The sequence below is a fragment of the Neopelma chrysocephalum genome, unplaced genomic scaffold, assembly GCF_003984885.1.
Source record: "Neopelma chrysocephalum unplaced genomic scaffold, ASM398488v2 Primary Assembly neopelma1_76, whole genome shotgun sequence".
Lineage (NCBI taxonomy): Eukaryota > Metazoa > Chordata > Aves > Passeriformes > Pipridae > Neopelma > Neopelma chrysocephalum.
Genome location: NW_020897737.1, coordinates 12,110,349 through 12,135,094, shown reverse-complemented (window position 1 = coordinate 12,135,094; position 24,746 = coordinate 12,110,349). Strand labels below are relative to the sequence as shown.

The following is a 24,746-nucleotide window of genomic DNA, read 5'->3' as shown; positions in this document are numbered from 1 at the left end:
GCTGGGCATCTGGTGTCTTGAAAAGGAGGCCAAGTAAATTCAGAGACACTTAAATTGCTACAGGGCCTTGATAGTTTCACATATCATTACTGGAACACGGATCTGTGTTAGTTTAACTCTTTACTGGACATGAGGATGCAGGTATTTCTGTCGCAAGATTCTGTGTCATTAATCATATTCACTTGTAGCCTCAAAAGTGAGTCTGAGGTTGACTAGGCTGAGATTGGTGAAAGCATCTTCCAGACTCCCAGAAGAGGGTGGAGCAGGCTTTGGCGGAAAAGCTGGGCTTGTTTGGTCTCATTTGACCTGCCCTGTAAATAAAGGAGCATCTTACCTTTTTTTATACCAGCCAGCTGGCAGTAATTGCAAGAAGAAATTTCATAATTAGGCCTTTTTAAATTAAAATATGGATATTTGTATTCCAGCAGCTTAAAAGACTCAACATTATGTACAGCAGATCTGCAGAATGATCTCTGTCAAAGGGGACTGTAACGCAAGATTTTGCAAGGTGTGTTTATTGATCAAGAAGATTGACTGGAAGGCTGGAAGTTGTGACCTAATGGTAGCATGAGGATGAAAGTAGTAAGAAAAATGAACTGTAAATAAAGTATGAATTTCTTAATTAAATTTGAGTTGAAAAAAATCTTCCTCGGTCTTAGCTTTCCCAGGCTGCATGGTCTGTTCCCGAGGAGATTAGGAAAAGAATTAGAGAAGTGTGTATTTAATACAAGATCAACTTGGTGAACATACTGGATTTCATGTGTCTGTAAAATTTTATGTAAGATTGAAGTTTTTTAGGCAAAGAGTTTAATAACCTGAAGTATCTCAGAAACAAAACTACTGACCCCAAAGTCATCTTCTGGTTAAAACCAGTGTTCTAGTTGTGAGAGTATGTGTGCCCTGTCTGCTCAGTTGTATTGTGGGCAGATCCTCTCTTGAAAGCTTTCTCCCAAATGAAGCTACTCTTTTCTTCTTCTTCTTTTTTTTTTTTTTTCATTTATTTATGCCCATTTATCTGCTTTTGGGAGGGGAAAGAGGATTTTTCTTAAGACTAATTCTAGAAATATTATAAAGTTTTCAGTTGTTTTTTATTCACTTTGTTGACTGGTTTAATTCAGGTTTTGAAAGCCACATACAGGCCCAGTTTTAAAGAGTATTTACAAAGTCCCTATAAATCTGTGCTTCATCAGACACCTTAATGCTTTTTGTAAAGGTGGTTTTTAGTGTCTGAAAACAAAAAATCCCATTCTAGTAGAAAAGAGATTTAGTTAATTATTTTCACAGCTGGTTGGAAGAAATATACATATAGTTAATATAGAGGATCTAAATTCAGAGCAGATCCTCAATTTTCCTTTCTAAATCACTTCAGTGTCATTTCTCTCATTCTATCTATATTTTAGGTAAGACAAGTACTTAACGGATTGCATGATGTGGCAGAGTGAAGGTGGACTTATTTCTACAACATGGCAGAAACAAGTTGTTCCTGCTTAGCTCCATTCCTTTTCAGGATGCATGTTTCAAGCCACTGTGTCTGGCTATGCAACACTTAAACTGGAATTACCTTACTTGACCAAATTCATAAGACACACTGGCATGCACAGCTGATGATCTCAAATTAGATATTGAAATATATTTGAAGGACATTTTGGCATGTCTAAATATTATAGCTTTGCAGTTATATCAGTTATACAGATTGTCTTATGCTGTGTTTATATTTTCTAACCTATGTATCTTTTTACTTTTAGGATATCTGTCAGTATAGTAATCAGCTGAGCATATGAGCTCCTGAAAAGTTCTGCAATGAAGGGAACTTCAATGTAGTTCAATGCTGTTACAGTTTTTAAGTAGGCCTGTATACCTCTCTGTTTGGTCCAGCTACTTGCCATGTTTTACTGAGAATTATGATTTTAAAAGAGGCTTACTTCCAAAGAAACATATTGTTAGATGCTATGGTTTAAAATACTCAACAGAACTAAACCACCCCCCCCCAAACAACAACAAAACCAAAAAACAACCCCCACAAACCAAATAAAAATAATACTTTTCCACAAGGCAGCAGATGAGAAACAATATCTGATACATTTACAGAGTTATATCCTGAAGTGATCCTTTTCTGGTTCTTGTTTTCCTCCTCACGACTTTGCATCTTACTGTTCCTGTGCTTTGCATGAATGACATTCCTGGGATTTTGAGAGAACAGGGTGTGTGTGATGTACCAGTGCTGCGAATCAGCAGAGGGCACTGCTTGCCAATAAACCTGTGTAACTGTGAATTAACATGCAGAGTGAGGTCTTGGTGAAATGAGCATCAGTTACTTCACTGGTTACTACCAGTTTAGATGGTTTAGCTGAGGGAATATCCGCGCTCCTTCAGTGACACGGAGAATGCACCACACCGTCTTGTTTCTTCTAAGGAAAACTGACTACGTTTATAAGATGTTTATACTGGTATTTCCTGGCATGTCCTTCCTCAGCTAACCATTTACTCACTGTCATCCTCACAGGAGGAAGTGTTTGAGATCTGGTCCCTATGTCCTCCTGAGTGCTGGGGCTCATATTCAAGGGGCTACTGATATTCAGTTGCCATATTGTGGGGGTTTTTTTCCACCCGTAATAACCCATTTCTTATGTCAGCTATTTGACCTGAAACAGAGCTGATGTATAAAGAAAGCTTATTTCTGCACTTACATGGGTCCATTGTAACTAAGCTAAATGTTGGTTGATGTGAAACAGATGGATGAGAAAATCTGTTGGGAATTGCAGCGTTTGTGACAAACACTGGATTTCTCATTTCCCTGTTGGTTTATTCCGGAGACAGCTGCATTGCACAAGTTTCCTCCCTTATGATTTCAGCTTCTTCAGTGAACTTTAGCCCCTACTGCAGCAACAGCCTTTGTGAGCAAGTGATCTATACAATAGCAGGTAGACCTCCAACTGCTGGTGCTCTGTTTGGCTTTTGGAAGCATTGCAAGTGGCACCATTTATGCCTGTATTAAATAAAAAAGGGTAAGAAATACTTCTTAGCATTGTAGTACTGGTGCTGAAATACCATGGCAAATGATTGGAAGGGGTGGTTATTATTGCTGTTTTTATACAGCTCTGATTTAGGTATAAAAATATTCAAAAAGGAAACATGTTGTACACCTTGGACGATATTTTTCAGCTGTGTCTTGTTATTCTTTAGGGATTTTTCAGCACCAGGAGGTATGGAGAATGCTATTCCCAGTAAGATGACAGCAATAAGCAAATTTTGCCTAAATATCAAAAAGGTTGTTGTGTTTGCAAAAATGCAAATTCAGCAAAAGTAGAGCTGAAATGTTTCAGTTTGTTGGTAATTACTCTGAACTTTCTGTAGTCTTTCTTTGGTGCTGTTATTTTTGTTTCTGTGTGGAGCCTAGTCTGGCAGTGGCTCTCAAACAAAATTCTGATTGACAGCTCCTGGAGTTTTGTTTGTGCAAGAAATAAGGATCAGGCTTTAGGAGATGCCTTAGGAGCTCTTGGAAGTAACTTTCACAGGATACTCACTAACTTTGATTTGTTTATATTTTTCCAGGTTGAAGTTTATTCTTGTGCTTTATAAGGCTTGTCACCCCAGATTTCTACACAAGAGACATACCCAAGCTTTCCCTTTCAGCAGTTCAAATGCAGTGAAATAGAAGAATACTAAAACAAAAATATGATTTGTGTGTCTCCTGTGTGCTCATGAGGAAGAACCACATGGAACTCATAAGACCTGAGTTAACTCAGAGGGGATAACTCAGTTAGGATTGCCTCTGGCAAAGCAGGAATTTCAGAACAAAATCAATAATTAGAATAACCCATTCTGATGCTGTCCTGGTTTTCTTGAGCACAGCTGTATACTTGTTTCATAAACCTGAATTTGGGAAATACTAAGTACTTAAAACCAAACTGGTATGGTCTGGCTTTGGGGTACCTATATGGTGTTTACACTAGTGAAGGGTGGCTCCAGTGTTCAGAAGAAAGTGCTGTGGAACTTACTTCTTGTTGCCATAGGAGCCACTTAACGGAATTTTAATGTGCCCCAAAAGGCTAAAAGGTAATTGCCAACATGGTTCAGGTGTTATCACTTGGGACAAGAAGGTACATACACAGATTTTCATGTCAGGACCAAATGTTTATGATGAAACAGACTTGTTCAGCTCATCTCCATTTATAGGGATATGTTTTCCTGATTCCAGTCTTTTCATATGGTTGAGCACAAGACTTTTGTTTTCATGCTGAATGAAAAAAACAAAAAAAATCTCACCCTTCCATTATCTGGGTGAATGTGCTGTAATGTTCATCCTTAAATTGAAAGTGCTAAGTTTTCAACCTTGGTGCCTCTGGCACATGAAGTGACTGGAGATCTACTTTGGCTCTGACAAAACTTCTGGTTGAAAACCTCTAAAAATTTGATGGTTTGGCATTGTGAAAACCATAATTTCTCCTCAAAATCACTGATTCTTTCCAAACTTTCATTACCTTGGTGTTTCTGACAAGGATTCCACTGGAGTTCCGCAGCTGTGAAGACGAGGTGAAAAACCAGTTTCTTCTTCACTTTCTCTAACCTGTTCAGGAGTTTTGTAAACTAATTTTCTCTTTCCCTTAGGTTTGATTTTTTACCTTACTGCTCTCTAAGTATCTTTCTCTTTAAATTAGAAGTCCTCAAAGTTATTAGCGAGCATTTTCAAGGTTTTATCTCCGTTTGTTATTTCCAGACCGAGTTTTGAGTCTTTCAGGGTCCCATTGTGCCCTTTTCCTGTATTTTCTGGTGCTTGCAAATGCTTGAAGATTTGAATAATGTGCTCTCCCTCCCTTCTTTCACAGTATTAATAAAGATACTAAATCAAATAAAGCCCGACACTTCTTTGAGTAAGTGGCCTTTGGGTACTTCTTCTCAAGAAGACATGCTGTTGTTGTTGTTACCTGGTTCTAAATATTAAATCTTGGTGCAGTATGATTTTTTTTAAGCCAGTGTAAATAATTTTTTACTGCTGGATCGGTGTGGCACTGCATCAAATATGTATTAAAAGTTAGTACTTCTACTGTTTGGCAATCATGCTCAGGCCGTGCACACTTAAATACATAATTTAATACAACTTTTGAAAAATCAGATGTGGCACACAATGTAGCCTTTATTATTTACCTGTCTTATGGACTCTGGAATGCATAGTGAAAAAAGGAGTACCTGCATAATGCTGATGAGCATTTCTTTGTGAATTTTTAAAGCTATTAGGCTGCCATCCATATAGTCAGCCAGGGAAATCCCATGTCAGTGAAATAGCTTTACAAATGACTTGTTGTCTTCCACTCTTAATTAAGCCAGACTTTCTGAGTATCTTGCAGTGGAGATACAGATATATAAAATCTAACTATTAAATATGTAATTATGTAATTAGGACATTGGTATCGGTCACATTATCACTGGAATTTACAGCCAGAGGTGTTAATGACTGGAAGAATAAGTCATTAATAGTAAACACTACATTTTCTGCAGGACCGGTAATTTTTAGGTTAGACAAAACAGCTTTTTTTTTTTTTTAAGGAAGGTCTCTGAGCTATGATTTTAGTGTATAATAAAGCTCACCACAACTGCTTTTGTCTGATTTTGAAAAAAAACCCAACTAAAACCAAACTGCATACTACAATTAACAGTTCAGTCTTCTCACGAACATTTAGGAGGAAAAAAGTAACATATCTCTCTTTCAGCAGCAAATAGCCAATTTTTCATCTCATTTTTTTAGTCTGGTCTTGGTGACTCTACTGCAGGGTATTAGTTTTGTTGCCCAGAAATGCCAAATGTAAGACTTTGAAGATGAAGGCAATATCAGTTCTGCACATGTGGGACTTACTAATTCAACTGTGTATCACAGCTAAGTTGCACATACAGGATAACAGGGTCACAGAATGGATGAGGTTGGATGGACCACTGGGGGTCACCTCGTTCAACCCCCTGATCAAGCAGGGCCACCTAGAACTGGTAGCCCAGGACCATGTGCAGGTAACTTTTGAGGATCTCCAAGGATGGAAGACTCCACAACTTCTCTGGTCCATGAGTGCCAGTGCTGAGTCACCCTTCACAGTGAAAAAGCATTTCCTGATGTTCAGAAGGAGCCTCCTGTGTTTCAGTTTGTGCCCATTGCCTCTTGTGTGCACACACAGACATGATCTGTCAGAAAGTGTTACACGTATTGATTGTTTGTTCTTTCTTACAGTGAACGCTTAATTTGGTGCAGCTTCCCACACATGGAAGCTGTGATTATGGTTGTGTTTAGTTTTTAATGAGGTTTTTGTTTGTTCTTCATCTTGTAGGGTAAGTCTTACCCTTTTAAAGGTCCGTTCCCTCCTATGCGGAATCCGCTGGCCTACCTGGACTACAACAACCTGTGGAGGACCATGGATGAAATGGGGAAAGAGGTATGGCATGAGGCATTGCAGCTGACTGCCTCAGCTCAGCTTCGTCTCCATGAGAGGCAGAGTGAAAGATGGGAGGCTGCTCTAGCTTGAAAAAACCTGGTGCTGGCAAGAGCAGCCACACATTTTGGTACACGCTGATGGTCAGAGCGCATCTGAAGAGGCATCCTGGAAACTTCTTCTAAGGACCACGTTGCTGAGGCTGTCTGCAGTCATACCTTTGCTCTTCTGGTTAAAGGAATGTCAAGGCTTATGTTTGTGATTGATTTTTAGCACTTTTCCTGGTGAATCATAAAGTGATATTTTAAGAGGCTTGTCGACCTCAAACGTTTGCCCTTCTCTACCTTCAAATTCAACTTGTCTGTTCTAGTTTATTACCAGTAGTGTATGTTTTCTATTGACTGAGCTACAAGACTTTGAGAAGAGGTGGCTCTTACTTGCATAGATAAATGCAAGAGATGTGGAATAACTTAGAAACATCTAGAAACATTTCTTAACTCTAAACTTATTCTCTGTTTTTCCCATCTAAAAAAAAGAAAATTCTTAAAGCAGGCAAACAAACAACAAAAAAACCCTAAAAGCATTTGCTGTTAAGTTCACTGTATTATCTGCCAGAAATTTGCAGGCTAAATTACCATGTAAAGACATGGTAATTCTTGTGTCACTCATTTGCTGATGGATGGTTTTTATGTCTCCTTAGATTCCCAATGAAGCCCCATGGAAGGCTCCACATGCAGAAGAATGGGACAAAATGACTATGCAAGATCTCATAGATAAAATTTGCTGGACGAAGTAAGAAACTTTTTAATACGAAATATAATGACATATTTATATACCTTAGAGCTCCAAATAAATGTTACTGCTTTTCAAAGACATAAAACTACCTCTAAAATACAGCCTTTTTAAAGAAATGGGGTGAAAAAATCTTGTAATAATGGACCACAACACCTGTCAGCACACTCTATTTCCCTAACTTTTTAGACTAAAAAAGAAGATAAAAGGAAAATGTATTTGGGAGGGTTACTTCTGAATAGATGTGTAGTACCTTAATCTGTTATGTTCACTTTCCTGCTCTTTACTGTGTGTTTAGCCTTTAAAAGAAAAATGTTCTGGTTACAGCAGGTTTTTGAATCAAACTTTTGATGGAACAGCACACATTTATTCTGTGCTGGACCGGCTGATTTTACCAAAGTGCTATAAAGATAACATTTGTCTTGCAATAGCACTAAATCACTTTTAACACCCATCTTTCTATTGTTTAGCTGGTGTGCTATATAGCAGGGAAAGTGAAAATGCTTCCTGTTTTTATGTATATATCAAAGCAATTTTTCTTCCCTTGCCATTCAATGGCAGTTTGATGGTTTTTCTTCTCACTGAAAGAAAAAAAAAGCCCATTAATTCTGCCTTGCTGTAAAGCAGATTGATTTCTACAGCAACCTCCTCAGAACCGCCAAGCACCCCACACGCAGCTGCCACGAGCCTGCCCGAGCTTGGTGCCGAAGCCTGTTAGCACCCACTAAGTCTGGTTCTCAACAGGGGCATTTCTATGGCTCCAGCCAGTCTCCAGAGAGCAACATGACCATTGCTGTTCATGTAGATCATGGCTATTTTGGGCCAAGTCCAGAATAGGGCCACAAAGATGATCTGAGGGCTGGAGCATCTCTCCTATGGCCACAGGCTGGGAGGGTTGTGTTGTCCAGCCTGGAGAAGAGAAGACTCCAGGGACACCTTAGGGCAGCCTTCCAGAGCCTAAGAGGGGCTTACAAGACAGCTGATGAGGGACTTCTGACAAGGGCATGTAGTGATAGGACAGGGGGTTCTGGCTTTGCACTGAAAGAGAGCAGGGTTAAATTAGATATTAGGAAGAAATTTTTTACCATGAGGGTGGTGAGGCCCTGGCGCAGGTTGCCCGGAGAAGTTGTGGATGCCCCATTACTGGAAGCGTTCAAGGCCAGGCTGGATGGAACTTTGAAGCAACCTGGTCTAGTGGAAGGTGTTCATGCCCATTGCAGGGGGTTGGAACTGGATGATCTTTAAGGTCATCCTTTGGGGTCTTTCACCATTCAATAATTCTGTGGTTGTAAATGGACAGTAGGCCCCTGTCAAAAAGCTTGTTTTACTTTAACAGGAGTGACAATTGCACAGAAGCATACAAAAAGCCCTTCTCATTTGTATTGTCATCCGTATGCAGTAAAACCAAATAGAGATGTATGCTGACAGCTCTGTTGGCTCTCTAAACCTCTGACTTGGTAAGGAACTGGACAAGTTTGCAAAACACCATGCACCAGTAGTCATTCAATATCCAGTAGCTCATGTGATTACATTCATGATTTTCCAACTTTGATGGAATAAGACTTGACATTTTACCTTAATATTGGCATAACACAGAGATGCTTTTCAGATTTTATATGTGCACCTCAGCTTGATTTGTTCAGTTTGTTCAAGATTTAGGTAACATGCCATAGAAAATTCCCCCCCTGGAAGGTAATGGTCCAGAAGGGTAATCTTCTACTATTGCCTCTCATCTAACAGACTGTACAGATTTGCTTTCGGCTACAGATGCATGATGGAAATGTCCTGACTGCACTTGGTTGAAATCATACTGGTATTCCTAGGTAAAACATCAGGAACTGAAAAGCAATGGGAGAAGGCAGCAGAAACTAGGAGAATGTAACCACCATCTAATAGCCTCTGCTTATAAAATATTAATGGACACATACACATTAGCAAAATACCTTACAGAGTTGACCATATTTTACAATATGTGTTTATACTGACAAAAAATCATGAATAATTTCTGTATTATTTTTGGCTGTCAAGAATGAAGCCAGAATGCCCTCATATTTCAGAAAATGGATGGGGTTTGTACTTCAGTGGGACTTCGCATTTTTACAAAGGACAGAAGATGCCTTTTTTCTATGTAGATCTACAGCTGTTTGAAATAGTATGCTAGAGATACACTTTTCACTTTTTTTGAAGTCTAAGACTAAAAAAAAGAAAGAAGCAACAAAAAGTGGATTCTGTACTGGCTTTGGAAGTTATTGATTGCCTGATGCCTTGCATATGAAACACCTATAGAATCTTAGTCCCTAAGCCCAAAGTAGTTAAACTGGGCATCTCATGGTCCTGTCCATGTCTCTTAAAACTCCTCCTCAGTATGAGGGCAGGAGGAAGCATTTACTTCTAACAGGAGGAATGTTTCCCTGAATCTTAATAAATTCTGTCTTAGTGCACCCAAAAATCTTGTACATCCTTATACAGTAATTTACAGTGGAGCTGTTACGAAAGCACAAGCTGTAGGACATAAAGCAGTGATCCTTTTTCAGACACAGGTCAATTTTCCGCTTCTGTGTTCATTGCCACTGGCTACTAGAACACTGTTTAAAATACTGAGTTGAGCAACCAAAAGAATACTTTCTTTTCCCCTGTCAAACTCTTGCCTGAATGCTGTCTCGTCTGTTTTGGCTTCCTACTTATATTTCTCTCCTAGTTCTGTTCCACCTGCAGCACTGTCCCTGAGCACAGAGGAGGATTGGGCAGTGAAGTGATCCTGACTAATCCAGAGATCTTAGATAATTAGCTTAGACAAGATTGCTAACTTTTTATGACAAGTGTTGAATAATCTCTCCACTGTGTTCTTGAGGGACAGGCATTTAGCAGGTGCAGATCTTGCCTGTAACCCAGGAGCCAAGGACATGATGTTTTTGGAGTCCAGTGAAAGCCGGAGGGCTTGCTTCCCTTAATTCTAAAATGACAACTTTGCATTAGTAGCATAATTAGTAACATAAGCTTTAATGAGCTTTTGTGTCTCCTGGAGCCCTAATTTGTATGGAATACAAACACTTGATTAACACTTTTTTTGCAGGGATACTTGAAAAATTTTACATAGAAGGAATTGATAATTTCTTGCTTCAACTGAAATCAAGGAATCCTTTGCCCACAGTAAAAGAAGAGGTTACCAAAGACAGTCTCCCACTCAAGAACAGCCTGGTCAGCATTATTAATTTTTTAAATTAACTCACTTTCTTGTCTTTGTTGCAGTGCAGCCAAGAGTTTTGCAACTCTGTTTGTGAACGTGGATGTCACTTCTGAGCCCCACGAGGTCTCTGCCCTGTGGTTTTTGTGGTACGTGAAGCAGTGTGGGGGGACAGCGAGGATATTCTCAACGACCAACGGAGGACAGGTACTGTCAGCCATCCCTGCAGCTCTTGACAGGCCCTGGTTTTACTTCATTCTTTTGCTTGTTTGCTTTAGTTCAGAGGGCAAACTGAGTCGTTCGTGACTTTTGAGCCAGTTGTATGTTGATAACTAGTTTTATTCATTTACACTTTAATGTAGATCTTGCAAAACTGGTGTTGAAAACTGCTCCTGTGCTGAAAGCATTGCCCTAGGGGTCAGTAGTTTTATATCTGTTCCTAACCCTGGATTCCTTTTGGACTCTGGTTAGAACATGTACTTTGCTTATCCACACTGAAAAAGGAAAGTTTTACTCATGCTTATTTCTGTCACGAGGCTGAAGCAAGGCTTGCCACTGCAGAAACACTTAATGGAGATGGTAAGGCCAGCTTTAAATTAATGCTGAAAATGTAGCCCAGAGCTGGGTTCCTAAGATGCAAACTTCCAAGGATTAACACTGTTATGATTTTAAAATCAGCCTGAAGAAAATGACCACCACTGCTTAAAAATGGTATTGCTCTGAAATGTTTGCAGTCTGGTACACTAGTGCTGCTTCTGCATTTGAAGAAAGTAAAGACTCTGTTAATGGTCTTCTACTTGAGAAGTGCAAATTTTACTAATTGTATTAGAAATTGATATATTTTTTGAAATGCAAGTTACTTAGTCATAAATAAATAAAAAAGCAAATACATGAAACCATATCAAATCCATAAATATGCATATATAAGCAATAACCATAGATAATTTAATTGTAAATATGTTTAAATATTTGAATTCTGTGCTATGCTAGAGGTGATTTAAGTTAGTTTAGATTATGGACTGTAGCAGACATTTTTTATGTGAGCTACATTACTTATTTTACCTTGTTATTTATTATGAAGATCAGGTTTCCTATTTCTGATGCACAGAGCTCTGCAGGGATGAATAAATTCAGAGAAAGGTTTGAAAGTTTAAGCACTTTTCAGAAGTCTTGCTGATTCACACAGGCCTGTGGAAACTGTTTGGAGACCACATGAGAAGGGGTGTTCTCATGAGGTTACTGATACTTCTGATGTTGACTGCTGGTCAAATATGGGAAGTATTTGAGGAAATCCCCAAAAGAGAAAGTAATGCGGATACGTTTCCAAGTGAAACTGCCAAACTTCCCAAATATGTTTTGATAACATTGGAAGAATGGGGTTTGTTTTGAATGCCGAGCGAAATGATACCCGATTCACAAGCAGCTCTCTGCTGAGTCGCTGTTTATGTGTTTCAGGAGAGGAAGTTTGTTGGGGGAGCTGGCCAGATCAGCGAGAAGATGATGGAGCGCCTGGGAGAGCGGGTGAAGCTGAGGAAACCGGTCGTCCGCATCGACCAGTCGGGTGAAAGTGTCATCGTGGAAACCTTAGATCATGAATTATACGAGGTAATGGAATGTCCTTGTAAGAAATCGTTAGTGGTGGGACGAATGGCTAGAAACCCTTTAGCTTTGTCCTGCAAAATACTCTCCAAAATACTCTCCAAAAATGTAGCAGAGGTATGAGTGACTATGACAGAAGGTCACACTTTCTCATTGTCCTGAAGTAATAGCAGTGATAGTGCTTTAAAGTGATGCCTGGAAAGCAATGTGTTTATTCAAACTTTTCCTTTGCTAGCATCTCTTCTTTGTGTTCAGTTACCTTCTGAATTAAAGAGTAATTGCAAGGTGAACACAAAAATGTAGCTTAGTAGTAAACTTTCTGGGAAAAACATTGCAAACTTTACTTCCAAGTTGTAACAGAGGAGTCCAGATGGAAGGGAGACCAATGGACTCTTATAACACAGTGCTTTCTTTTAAGTACTGAGGAAAGGGCAGCTGCCCATCATTTGAACAGATGGCTGTTTATATGATGCTTGTTTGTTATTTAATGAGCAGGATTTTGTGAGGGTTTAGTTTTACAATTCTTATGCTAAATGCCAAAATTGCTTCACAAGATACACCCTGCAGCCTCCACAGATGTCTGCCAAGATCACTGGAGCAATATACTTAGGTCGAAGTAATGGAGAATGTATTTGGCTTATGTATAATTTCTTTTCCAGGGCAAATATGTGATCAATGCCATTCCTCCAGCTCTTGGGCTGAAGATTCATTTCAACCCACCTTTGCCCCCAATGAGAAACCAGCTCATCAACCGGATCCCCATGGGCTCAGTCATCAAGTGCATTGTGTACTACAAGGAAACTTTCTGGAGGAAGAAGGGTATTGTGTTTTAATTGAATGGAATAGTAGTGACAAAGGGAACAGCGTGCATGGCAATGGAGTAGACAGAGGATGCTAAACCTTAGAAGGAAAAAAAGAGGGAAAAGAGGGTGGATAAGGGAATAAAAAGAGGGAGGTAGTCATGAAGGGAGAACTCGTGCCTGTTGCTTATCGTCTCAGTTGTTCTTTATTATCCTCTTCTTCAGCGGCACCTGGATATGAGTTTCTCTCACTTGTACAGGAATGTAAAGGTACAAGTGATGTGTGATGGAAAGGGGTTTTATCCCATCAATTATCAGTCTGCAAAAATTCTGCCCTCTGGATGCACTGGGCAGCATTAGTTGAAGGTGTCTTTACATCTCCATCCCCAGCTGGGCTAGTCATCCTGGACTCCCCTTACAGGCTGAATACTTCCATCATGGTTCCTCAGCTCTCTTTTAAAACTACTGAACCTAAGAAAAACTGAAGTGTAATAGCACCCATTTCTCATCTTTGGCTATAGTAAGCCAACATCTGTTTGCCTACAAATGTCATCCACCCTCCATCTTTGTGAATGACTTGTTATAGGGCTTCTGGATCCTGTCATGTTCTGGCTATTAGCTTTGGAATGGATTGACAGGAGGTGACTCCCTGTTTCTGATAGAACCTGTAGCATACTGTGCTTTGCCAATACTATTGTTCTTTTAAGAACAATATAATTTCTTCAAACCATTCTTTTAAGAACAATTGTTTTTTCAAAACAGTGTACAAATATCTCCTTCTATGTCTGACATAAATGTCATATATGGAAACAACTGTGGTAAAGCCACTTGAACATCTTCAGTATTTGAGAGCAGTCCATTTCTGTGCAATAATTACCTTGCTAATTATTAGTTACCTTGCTTCCCTGTATCAGAATCATAATATCTGAGAATGACAGAGACTGGGAGAAACCTCTGGATGTCATCTAGTCCCACACCCTGCTCAAAGCAGGTTAAATTTTGATCAGGTTGTTTAGGGCTTTTTCCTCTCATGTTCTGAGTATTTTACATCTTCTTGGAAGCTTGTTCCTAGGTTTGGATACATGTATCCTAACTTCTTTTCCACTTTGTGCTTAACAGGGTATTGTGGTACCATGATCATTGAAGATGAGGACGCTGCAATTGGTTTAACCCTTGATGATACCAAGCCTGATGGCAGTTTTCCTGCCATAATAGGGTAAGAGACAGTGTCTAATTAATGCTTTTTTATTTTGTCTTAGAGGCAGCAGTTGAAATGGAAAACCTACTGCTTTTGAAAGGAAATACTTTAAATAATTAAAGGTTGAGTCTGTGGTGAATATGTTCTGTGATTGTTTTATTTCAAAAAAGTTTTCTCTATGATTTCATTGCTAATTTAAAAAATGAAATTCTGTCTTTTTTTTTTTCACTTTCATCTTTTGCCTTATTGTGTGGCAAAGTATAGACTTGGAGAAGAAGAAAGAAAAGAGAAGAAAAAAGAGGGTGATTGCAGAAATATAAAGTTTTCTCCCAGTATTCAAGTTCTTTAAATCAAAATTTGTTTTCTAGAATTATATTTTGTTTGATTTGGTTTTTTTGAACAGCCATGGAGTGTGATCAGTCTTAAAAGTTTTATTAAAAAATAATTTACAGCTCAATCCCAGGCTTTTCCTCTTGTTCCTATATACCTACACCCACAGCTGTATAAAATTAAGGTAATTGGGAAACAGCTCATGCAAATATTGTAACATGAATCTCAGTGTTTCCTTCTAGAGTGAGTCCTGCAAGCAGCAGGCAGAGCAAACAACATTATGCAGAGAGGTGAAATGGATATTTTAGACAGAGACCCTAAAGCTATTACTGTGAATCACAGCATCCCACCATAACGTATTAGCATTTTAAATAATGCAGGAAATGTAGTTGCATAATGGCAGTAAATTGTCTGTGGTCTTCCTACAGCTTCATTCTTGCTCGGAAGTGCAGAAGACTGACAGGTCTCACAAAAGAAGAAAGGTAAGTACAAACACTGGAGATCTGTGCAGAATCCGAGTCAAAATTTTGTTATAAATGACCAGGGCAGGAAAAAAAAAGCCCTGATTTGAAGGAAGTTGTCTGTAACCTTGTGACAGTAGACAGACATGTCACTTGAAAGGAGAAGTATCTTGGTTTTGGATGAAGGCCCCCTAGAATTCCCACAAACTGGCAGCAGATGTGTAGCTAAACCCTGCCCTTTGGAAACTCTCTGGTTCTGGTTCTTATTTTCCCACAAGGCTGCTCTGCTTATGTGACTCCAGGTACAGAACTGCTCTAAGCTGCTGGATATGAAAGTAGTGCAGAAATCCACCTGCCCTCACTGGAAAGGATCCAAGTCCAGCCTCCTCTCCCCACTGCTGCCTCTCTGGCTTCCTGCAGGTGCACTGAGCTCTTTGAAAGCTTGTCAGAAGGGACAGTCTTGAACACTGTGTTTGATTTTTATTTCTTCTAATCACCCTGGAGGGGTCCTTTCAGTGTCTGTAACTTAGTGCAACCTTGACAGTGCTGTAGCTGCTGTGAGCAACACCTCAGCATCACGAAGGGATCAGAAAGCTGCTTCCATCTCTCCACACTCAGCTATGGGAAAAAATGCCCTTCAGGCCCAGATGAAGGCCATTTTACTGTCTTCTTGAAACAAGTCTCTGCATACAATAGTGCTCTTTGACATATTACTAAAATAGAATTTACAAAGTAATGATTTTTTTCCATCTCACCAGTTTACAGTATCTGATCAAATTAAAGCTAGAAGCATAGAGTGTGGATTATAAGCAGAGGCTTATTTTGAAACTGAGAAAATAAAATTGTTTTTAAAGCATGCCAGAAGGAATACTGTGTCCAAGTAACATTTTCACAGTCTAACTAGAGAAGATGTAGTCATCTCAGATTCACTTTGCAGGTAGTCTGGCAGTCTGTGGATAATGGGCCTGAATGGAGCTGTTAATGTCCCCATCTTTTCAAATGACAGCCTGATACCACAGAGCCCTTTCAATTTTGGCAGGAATGGACAAGCACTGAAGCTTTCAGATAGACCCCCAGCAGGTGCCAGATGATAAAAGTCATGTAGGTATTCTGAAACCCAGTATTGCCCAGCATTTAAAGCCATCCCAAACACCAAATGGTGTCTTACTCTGTGTGTGAACCCCCTAGATACATCTGAGCATTTGCAGTCTTCAAGAACAGCTTCTCTTTTTATGAAATTAAGGGCTGTCCTGGCTGTTTGCAAGGCACCATCCTTTCCCCTGGGCATTAAAAGCACTGGCACAATTGCCTGACTCTGCTGCCTCCTATAGCCAAGTTTTAAATGAGTTTTGAACTCTTGTCTTTTGAGGAATAAACCGTGGACTAGGAAGGGCTTTGCTTTGGTAACAAATGGCTATGAAATAGGCCCAGGTTGGTACCTGCTGGGTGTACCCTGGTGCAGGGGTACCTCTGGCTCCTGCAGTCTTGACCTCAGCCAGACAAGGCAGGAACCTGCTGGTCTGTTCTGCAGCTCCTGTCCTTCACATAAGTCTCCTTCCAGTGGAAGCTGGGGTCCAGGGGAAGGCAGAGCATGAACCCAGACCTGCCAGTGTACACTTGGGGTGCAACCAATTTGTATTGTTTAGATGAGGGGTGTGGTATTTGCAGGGAGGGGTCCCTTCTGAGCACAGGCTTCTTGTGGCACCTTGTGGTATCCTGCTGAGATGCTGTGCTCACCTACAGCACAGCCTGGGCTCTCCCTTCATCACGCTTATTACAGGGTTTTGGTAATCCTTGGATATGAAGAGTAGGATGTAGAGTCTGTGACAGCTATCCTAAATCATGACTAGGAAGAGCAGCTGTGGGAGAGGATGGAAACCTTTTTACAGGCTAAGCCTGACTGAAGGGAGTAAAACTCATTGCTGCCTTCCAGGTGGTCTTCCCAGGCCAGGTGCCAGTGAGTAATTACAGTGGTTAGATTGTACCCTACCTTTCCACACCGCTGTGAAATAAGAGATGAGGGAAAACAGCTGTGCATGTGCATTTCTTCCACACTGGGCACAGTGTCACTCTCAACAGAACCCTACCTTGGTAGCTCCAGGCATAACATTCCTCTTATTTAGTGCTGATGGCAGTTTCACAGCTGAGTCCAAAGCCAAGAAATAAGGATTTTACTCACTGCATATTCCATGTGTTCCATCTAGCTTCAACTATAAATACATAAATAAGAATTTATTTAAACGGTTCTGGGATGAAAACTGCAGATCTTGCAGAGAAACCAGCACAGCAGCAAAGATTGCTCTTATTAAGGGTAACGTCCTCAATGATTGATTTCTGCTGGTACAATTCAATTCCTTAGAAACTGCTGGTTTGGGGTTTTTTTGGTGTGATTTTTTTTCCCCCTGTCAAATAATACCTTATTATTGATGAATAATTCCTTCCAAGGTTGACATTTCTTAAGAGTCTGAAGATGCCCTTGACCTGAAGCTTAATATTTTCTTTTTGCACAGCTATCTTAAACTAACTTGACACCTGCCAGCAGCAAAATCACCCCAGGGCCACGGCTCTTCCTGAACTGTAGCACCCTTCATTTTCTTGCTCAAGCCCCAACCTGCACATGAGGACACCTTCAAGGCCCTTCTAGTCATCCTGTTTCTCCTCAGCCCCATTCTGTAGCATTCTTTGGGTTCAGCTGCTCATGGGTATAGCTGGGCTCCTGTAGAAGCTGGGTTGCTTCATACAGCAGTTATATGTGGTGTCCTCATGGGCTGTCACAGCTGCCAGTGTATCCCACGCAGTTACAGAGCTGGGAACTCCTCTATTTCTGTGCCCAGCGTGGCTTCCTGTGGAGCGCAGGATTTGTTTCCAGGAGTAAAAGTTTTTCCAATGCTGTGTTTGAGTTTTTGTTTTTATAGTTGTCAACTATTATTTCATCTTGATCTTCCGGATTTTGGGAATTGGCGCAGTGGGGCTAAGAGTAAGACCCGAAAGCTTGTAGGAACAAACTTAATTGCACTTGGGGTTTGCTATGGAATGAAGCATATTCATGGATTTATAGACTCATAAACTAAAATAGGAGGAAATTTTATATATGCAGAAATAAAGTATTAATTCCCTGAGAGCTGCAGTATATCGATACCTGCATCTTTGTAGGAACAAACATAAGTTAGACTATGTGCCAAGACAAAAAATTGCAATGCCTTACTACTTTCTTTTCTGACAGCCTGGAGAACATTTGGATAATGTATGGAACTGGGCTGCTGGAGTTATCTTAAGGGAACAGCTTGTGTAACTGCTGATAAAACCAGCACTTATGCAGCACAGGAGTTTGAGTTATTTCTAGTGATCCAGAGGCTGACCAATTAGAATAGATCCCAAAATGCTGGAACCTCGAGTTCAAGCAGATACATTACGTGTTATCCTGAAACTAGGGTATATTAGAGGTGGTTTGTTTGCTCTTTCCTCACACTGAAGTCTTATGTTGCTTTTCTCTTGCAGGAAGACAAGGCTGTGTGAGCTCTATGCAAAGGTTCTGGGATCAGAGGAAGCTTTACACGTAAGCACAAAATCTAACCATGGTGTCTCTGGAAAAGGTAGCTGCTATGGGAGCACTTACTGCCCTCTCTAGAGGAGTGGAGAGAATATTATGGCAAGTCTTCAGTTGTGTTTGACAGTGAGGATAAGAATGAGCTTATGAAACTTTATTCTTTTCTGGCTTTGTCGGTGGCATTCTCAGAACTTATACCACACATCTCAGCTGTTTTCAGGTGTGATAGGCCTGCTTTCCTTCTCATCTATGTTGTGTCTTCTCTCTCACCGGTTGTTAACACCCATTGCTGCATGTGTTGGGTTATTTTTCCTTTGCCTTTCCCTCGCCTTCTCTTCCCTGTAATGTTGAATGACTGTTCGGCTCTGTGTGATCTCACACTTAGATTATGTGATTTACACTGTTTACGCTTTAGAGACATTTTTAAACCAGTTAAATGTTGTAGACACCAATCTGGAAAACATGTAATTTTCAACACAGTGATACTGTACACAGAACCATGCAAGTGCCACACTTTACATTTTTACAAGTATATATTTGCGTCCCGTGTACATATTGCAAATCTTACATCTGTGTACACCAGAGGTTAATTTTGCTTTACATGGTTCAGAGCATAAATTTGTGCACAAAGTATCAATTTACATTGACAGATTAAGAGGATTATGTTCTGCAGTGGCTAGATTAGCTAGTTTTTTAGACACTGCTAGCTATTTTTAAAAAATGAAGGCTTTTTGTGTTGGGTTCATGTTGCATTAAGAGATGTGTTAAATGTGCTTGTCTTGTCAGACGTTGACATGCAACAAATGATAAGCTGTTCTTCTCTGCTCTCTCCTCAGTTCTGTTATTAGCTTCCTTGGGACTCTGTCCTTTCCCTGAGTGAATTAATCTCTGTTTTACAGCCAGTGCATTATGAAGAGAAGAACTGGTGTGAAGAGCAGTATTCTGGGGGCTGCTACACAGCCTACTTTCCACCAGGCATAATGACTCAGTATGGAAGGTACAGTGTCTATTTATAGTGGGCTTTGGAGTAGTGAGATAAGACCAAGTTAATAAATATCCTCAGAAAGGGTCATAAATCCTCTGTCACTGTTCACTTTATACCTTTTAAGATCACTGGGGAATATTTTGAAGAGATAGTATAACCTTCCACTTGTCTCAGCTGGGCTTTATGATGGATGAGTTCAGCATCATTAAGGGCTTTTATTCACTCTTGAAATTCGGTGAGTACAGCTGAGTAGGCTCTGGGAAGGGAGTTGGGAAGCTTTCACAGTCTGTTTACAAAACTGGCTTTGGGTGTTTGAGATCTGTGTAACCATTTCCAGCACATCTTTAGCTGGTGTTTTATAAATACTGGCAGAGAGTTAATTCTTGCCAAAATGTACAGTAATGAGTGATTTCTTTGGACTATTCCTTTTTTTTTGGCAGTCAAGACTTAAAATAGTAATCAGTGGGCCATTGTATACAGTCTTCTCCCACCTAAATTTTTGCATGAAAATAAGATTTAGCAGGAAGAAAAAGACTTGCATCAGACCAGTGATTGGATCCAGATACACAGTTTTTAATGTGGAGGCATAGCCCTACTTTTGAAGTTTAAGTTTTTAAAATTTAAAAAGAACTTAGAGCAATGAAGCACTTGTAATAAAGAGCTTATGGAGGCCTTAGTATTTAAAGTAATTTTAATGATAATTATTGCCAATTCTGTCAAAACCAGAGTTAAAACAATCTTTTATTTATTTATTTGCTTATTGCTGTAGATATTATGAGGATATACTTCAGAATGCTGAACTATGCCAGTAATGCTTAGCATTGGTATTTATGGCACTGGCTAGAATTGTGAGAGAGAGTAATTCTCATCTCAAAATAATTGTCCTTTACACCTTTGAGCAGTGTAGATGTTTAGAAAATGTGAACACTGGTGTCTTTACTGTAAGAAATTAAATGGGGTGCAGACTCCCCCTCCAGCTCAACTCACCCAATGTTGCTAACTGTAGGTGCTTGCTGTTATTTAAAACACTTCTGTAATGTTAACCCAACAGTTTTGGTTCTTTCCTGATATGCCTAATGAGACTTACTGCTTGTGCCCCTCCAGGATCATCCGGCAGCCCGTTGGCAGGATCTATTTTGCTGGCACAGAAACAGCCACAGAGTGGAGTGGATACATGGAAGGGGCTGTCCAGGCTGGAGAAAGAGCAGCCAGAGAGGTACAAAAACTCAGGGGACACTGTCAAATGTCCTGTGGAAAATAAAAGATCTTCTGGTTGGAGGTGAAATGGGAACCGAGTGTTGACAGCATTAGGTGTCCTGAATCTTGATGCAAGTCCCTGCAAAGTGGAAAGACTTCAAAAAGGATGAAGGTTTTGCACTTAGATTTGGAATACTTAAGAAGGGCTGTGGTTATTTCCTCAAAATCTTCTCTGTTTCCAGGAATCAAATCCTTTCTTCTTTTACAGAAATCCCAGATTCTCACCTAGCCATTTTTCCTCCCAAATGATCACTCTGTTAGTCATCCTGCTGAGACATCATGGCTGTTAGAGCACGGGAGCAGCTCAGTCCTGCAGCTCTGCACACCAAACCAGTCCCTTCCTCCTGTGTTCCCAACAATACCATTGACACAGTGAAATATCTTTGAGAAAGCCCTATGTGAAGTCAATAAAAAAGGACTTAGATCTATTTTGCATCTGAGAAAATGGCAATTCCTCAGGTATTTTCAGGAACGTTACAGTTTATGGAGCAGCAAAAGAAATTTCATCTTTGTTTTATGAGGTGAAGGGAACCTTGTGGCTGAAAGCTACAGTTGTGGAACAGAAATTCTCCTGGAAGGAATCTGGAGAGTTCGTCTAGCCCATACTCCTGCCCCAAAAGACAGGGATCAACTATTTATAACCTGTCCCATTTGAGAAAATTATAGCAAACCTACTTCTGAAAACCTCCAGGGGCAGTGCTTCGTGATCTCACTAATGTACAGACATTACAGCAGAGCTCCATAGGCCTCAGCAGAGAAGTTGACAAGTGTGCTAGGCTGGTAAAAATGTTGATGTTTTCCTTTCCTTGTTTACTTTTGAAAGGAAAATATGTTTAAAATCTAGTGCAAGGGTGTTTCTCATTCCTGTGCATTGTAGAGTTGAGGGGTTCAATGAATCTTGCCTACAGTAAAAGCCCATCATAAAAGATGACAAATCTTAAACCTACAAGTGCCTGGAATAGGAAAAACATTAATATCACCACCTCCATTTTATTTACCGTAGAAGAAACTAATCTTACTGTCTTCCCTGACTACCAATTCAAATAATCTTTGCCATCCTACTGATCTCTGGTATCTTTGATATTTTGAATGGTAAGTTTTCCATTGCAAAGGTTTTCTTTTTAGTTCTGCTTTTCTCTTGCTGAAAGTAGTGGTCTGTCATCACTCCCAGGATGCTGTTCTTCTTCCTACATCATAATAAAATTTGCAAAGCAAGCTGCTCCTTGTAGCTGGCATAGGCACACCATATGTGTCCCAGGAGTGTCTGCTTAACTCTTAGTCGTGTTCACATTGCCCTGTTCCCATGGGACTGGGCAAGTTCTGATATCTTCCGTGGACTAACTAAGCATAAAGATATTTTTCTGTTACTCTTTCTATGTTCCACTAGGAGAAGTGTCTTATTAAATATCTGACCTCCCCAGAAATGAGTTGTAAAAGGCTGAGTTTTCTTCTAAAATTTCAATACACTGTTGTTTATGTGCTCAGTCATCACCATGCCATTTTAAAACAAAAATTGAAGCCAGCTTTTTTTTCCCTTTTGAAGAATCAGTGGTACTTACTGAGAACATTACTGCCTTTCAGATACTGTTTGCTATGAGGAAAATCCCAGACAGTGAAATTTGGAAGCCAGAACCTGAATCAATTGTAAGTATTTGTGTAGATTAAAGGGACTGTTTTTTTTTCTGCTGCTTTGCTGATGAGATAAAATTTTGTTGGTTGTTTTTATGTAAGTTCACTAAATTAAAACCACAATAAACTTTCCCTTACTCACCAAAACTGCTCCTCCCTTAACAGGAATATGATAGAAACTCAGAGAGGGCACCCATCTGACAACTCTGTAGTGCAGGATTGGAAAGAACTGCACTTTTTAACTGGGCTGTGAGTCCTTTCCATGTGTGTTCTTCTTCCCTTACCTGGGAAGAAAATTTTGATACATTCATTCCTGATAACATTTCACTGCTGCAACCCAGTTTTGTTTCTGCTGCAAGAATCTTGATTTATATCCTGCCTCTTACAATGGAGATGTTATGTTGATAAGGGATGCTCTCCCTGCAGGATGTGCCAGCTTTGCCCATCACTACGACCTTCTGGGAGCGAAACTTGCCGTCTGTGCCAGGACTGCTAAAGCTGATTGGATTTTCCACTTTCTTCACCTCTGTGGCTGCAGCTGGGTTACTTGCCTACAAAAAGGGACTTCTAGTTCGAAACTGAAAAAGGTGCCATCTCAAAGCCTCACACTTGAGGGGTTTGCTTTTTTTTTTGGTGGGTTTTTTGGTGTGTGCTTCTCTGTCTCCAAAGTCAGATCAGGACTGAAGAAGAGATGAAAACAGTAGAGAGAAGAGGCTGGAGGGGAGGGATAAAGAAATGGGATCCATACTGAAGAAGAACCTCTTGAATCCAGGCCTATTTCTAGCAGTAAATTTTTGGTTGTTGAATTTCTAAGATACCCTGCCAAGCATTATCACCTTGGTTTTTATCCAGATCTCAGAACAGGAGGGACAAAACACCTCTATAAAGCCTATTCTGGTGAGATTTCCAGTTGTTTTTACACTTACGTCTGAAACACATCCTGAACTCCAAGTCTTTACAAACTCTTTTTTGTACTGTACTATGCAACAACACAGTCTCTAGTTGTAAACAAAAGATTTCTGCCTTTCTGTGTGCTAAAGAAATCCATAGCTGAAAGGATAATTAGATAGTTCATGCAAATTACTGGTAACAAACTTTTTAGTGTTTTTATTTTTGTCACCCAGGTGTCCAGAGCCCAAGCAGCATCTAAGGGACAAGTCAGGCCAAATTTATCCATCTGAACTATACAAGTGTGACCATAGGATGCTGGCATTTCTAGTGGTTCTATGTCCTACAGTGAGTTAAAGGGCAATGGTTTTAGTGCCTCTGGAAGTGTAGTTGAATTTCAGGCTTGCCACCTGCGTTCACAACTGCCTGGAACAGCAGAGCTGATGTCCCAGTCAAGTCTGTTCCTGGAAAACTCCTCTGCCTGGAAAACTGTCAGGCTCCAGCCCATAGCTGATGTGCATCCAGTATGGATTAGGCTGTTGGACCTGAGTGTGAATGGGAAACCTTGTGCTGAAGTACAGACACAGCCTGTCAAGCCTTTTTCACCCTGTCTGACACCTCTCTGCCTCCAAGGTCCTCTTTTAGCTCCCAAAGTTGCTACAAGATAGCAAGAGAATAGATTACCTTCTACCTACCCCTTAAAGTTGTAGAGCCGTCCAAAAAAAACTCTCTCATATACTTTTTTCTTAACTCCTTCCTTTCTTTCAGCTACTTACATTTGTTCTTTGAACACCTTGAGGCTGTCTCTTGCCCAGTGGGGCACACACAATGGGCCTGAAAATGTAGTGTTTGCATTAAAAAAAAACCCAAAACCCCAACAAACCCCCCCAACTTATCTGCCCCCTTCATGGTGAACACAGCTTTGCTGATTCAGAACTTCAGTCTCCCCTAACAACCATATTGATGGGATTAGGACTTCCACTTCTGCCTGCTGTGCTGCATTGTACTGACTGTGCACTTCTAACTAATCAAGGATCTAAATGATAGATGAAAGAAAACCATGGACAGGAGAGGCACATGCAAGTGCTTCTGCCCTCCTTAGCTTGGTACCTTTCAAACAATGTTAAAAAAAATATAGAAGAAATAAAGAAGGCGGGGTGCAGGGGAAGAAGTAAAATAACCCAACCCCCAAAACCTCTGTACCTACATGTCAGTGTGTTGGTGCATTGTTGTAGGTGTTTCTGTTGTGTTGCATCTGCACAAAACAAAACAGGAAGACACAGGTGTAGCCGAGAACAGGATTTGGTGCACATGAATTTTGAGACATCTGGAATTTTTCCTGGCCTGTTTCCTGTGCTTCTCCCTTCAAACAACGTCAATTTAAATGTAAAAAAAAATTGCATTTCAGTAAAAAGCCGTGGAGGGAGTATAATAATAAATTCAACAACTAGTGTGAGCAGACGGTAGAGGAACTGTAGAACAGTCTCAGGCAGACTTTTTGGGCTAGCATCTGATCTTGCTTGTGCAGAATAGTACTTTGTTCTCCAAATAGTCCCATGGAAATTTACTGAACTACTTAGAAAGCTGTAATATTTGTGAGCAGCACATCATTTTCTGGCCCTTAGGTTTCATTCTTTTTAACTTGATATGCCCGTTAAACATC

General features: G+C 40.2%; 1 protein-coding gene across 1 annotated transcript in view; it reads left to right on the top strand.

Moving 5' to 3' along the window:
• LOC113970276 (amine oxidase [flavin-containing] B-like) overlaps window positions 1-24,746 on the top strand; it is a 50,566-nt gene that overhangs the window by 24,370 nt on the left and 1,450 nt on the right. The window contains exons 4-15 of the mRNA XM_027689038.1: window positions 6,312-6,416; window positions 7,114-7,205; window positions 10,455-10,596; window positions 11,845-11,994; window positions 12,648-12,807; window positions 13,908-14,004; window positions 14,745-14,798; window positions 18,276-18,333; window positions 19,224-19,321; window positions 20,414-20,525; window positions 22,148-22,210; window positions 22,622-22,782. Of these exons, the coding sequence (XP_027544839.1) occupies window positions 6,312-6,416; window positions 7,114-7,205; window positions 10,455-10,596; window positions 11,845-11,994; window positions 12,648-12,807; window positions 13,908-14,004; window positions 14,745-14,798; window positions 18,276-18,333; window positions 19,224-19,321; window positions 20,414-20,525; window positions 22,148-22,210; window positions 22,622-22,777 (1,287 nt within the window). The 3' untranslated portion in view covers window positions 22,778-22,782. The remainder of the gene's footprint in view (window positions 1-6,311; window positions 6,417-7,113; window positions 7,206-10,454; window positions 10,597-11,844; window positions 11,995-12,647; window positions 12,808-13,907; window positions 14,005-14,744; window positions 14,799-18,275; window positions 18,334-19,223; window positions 19,322-20,413; window positions 20,526-22,147; window positions 22,211-22,621; window positions 22,783-24,746) is intronic.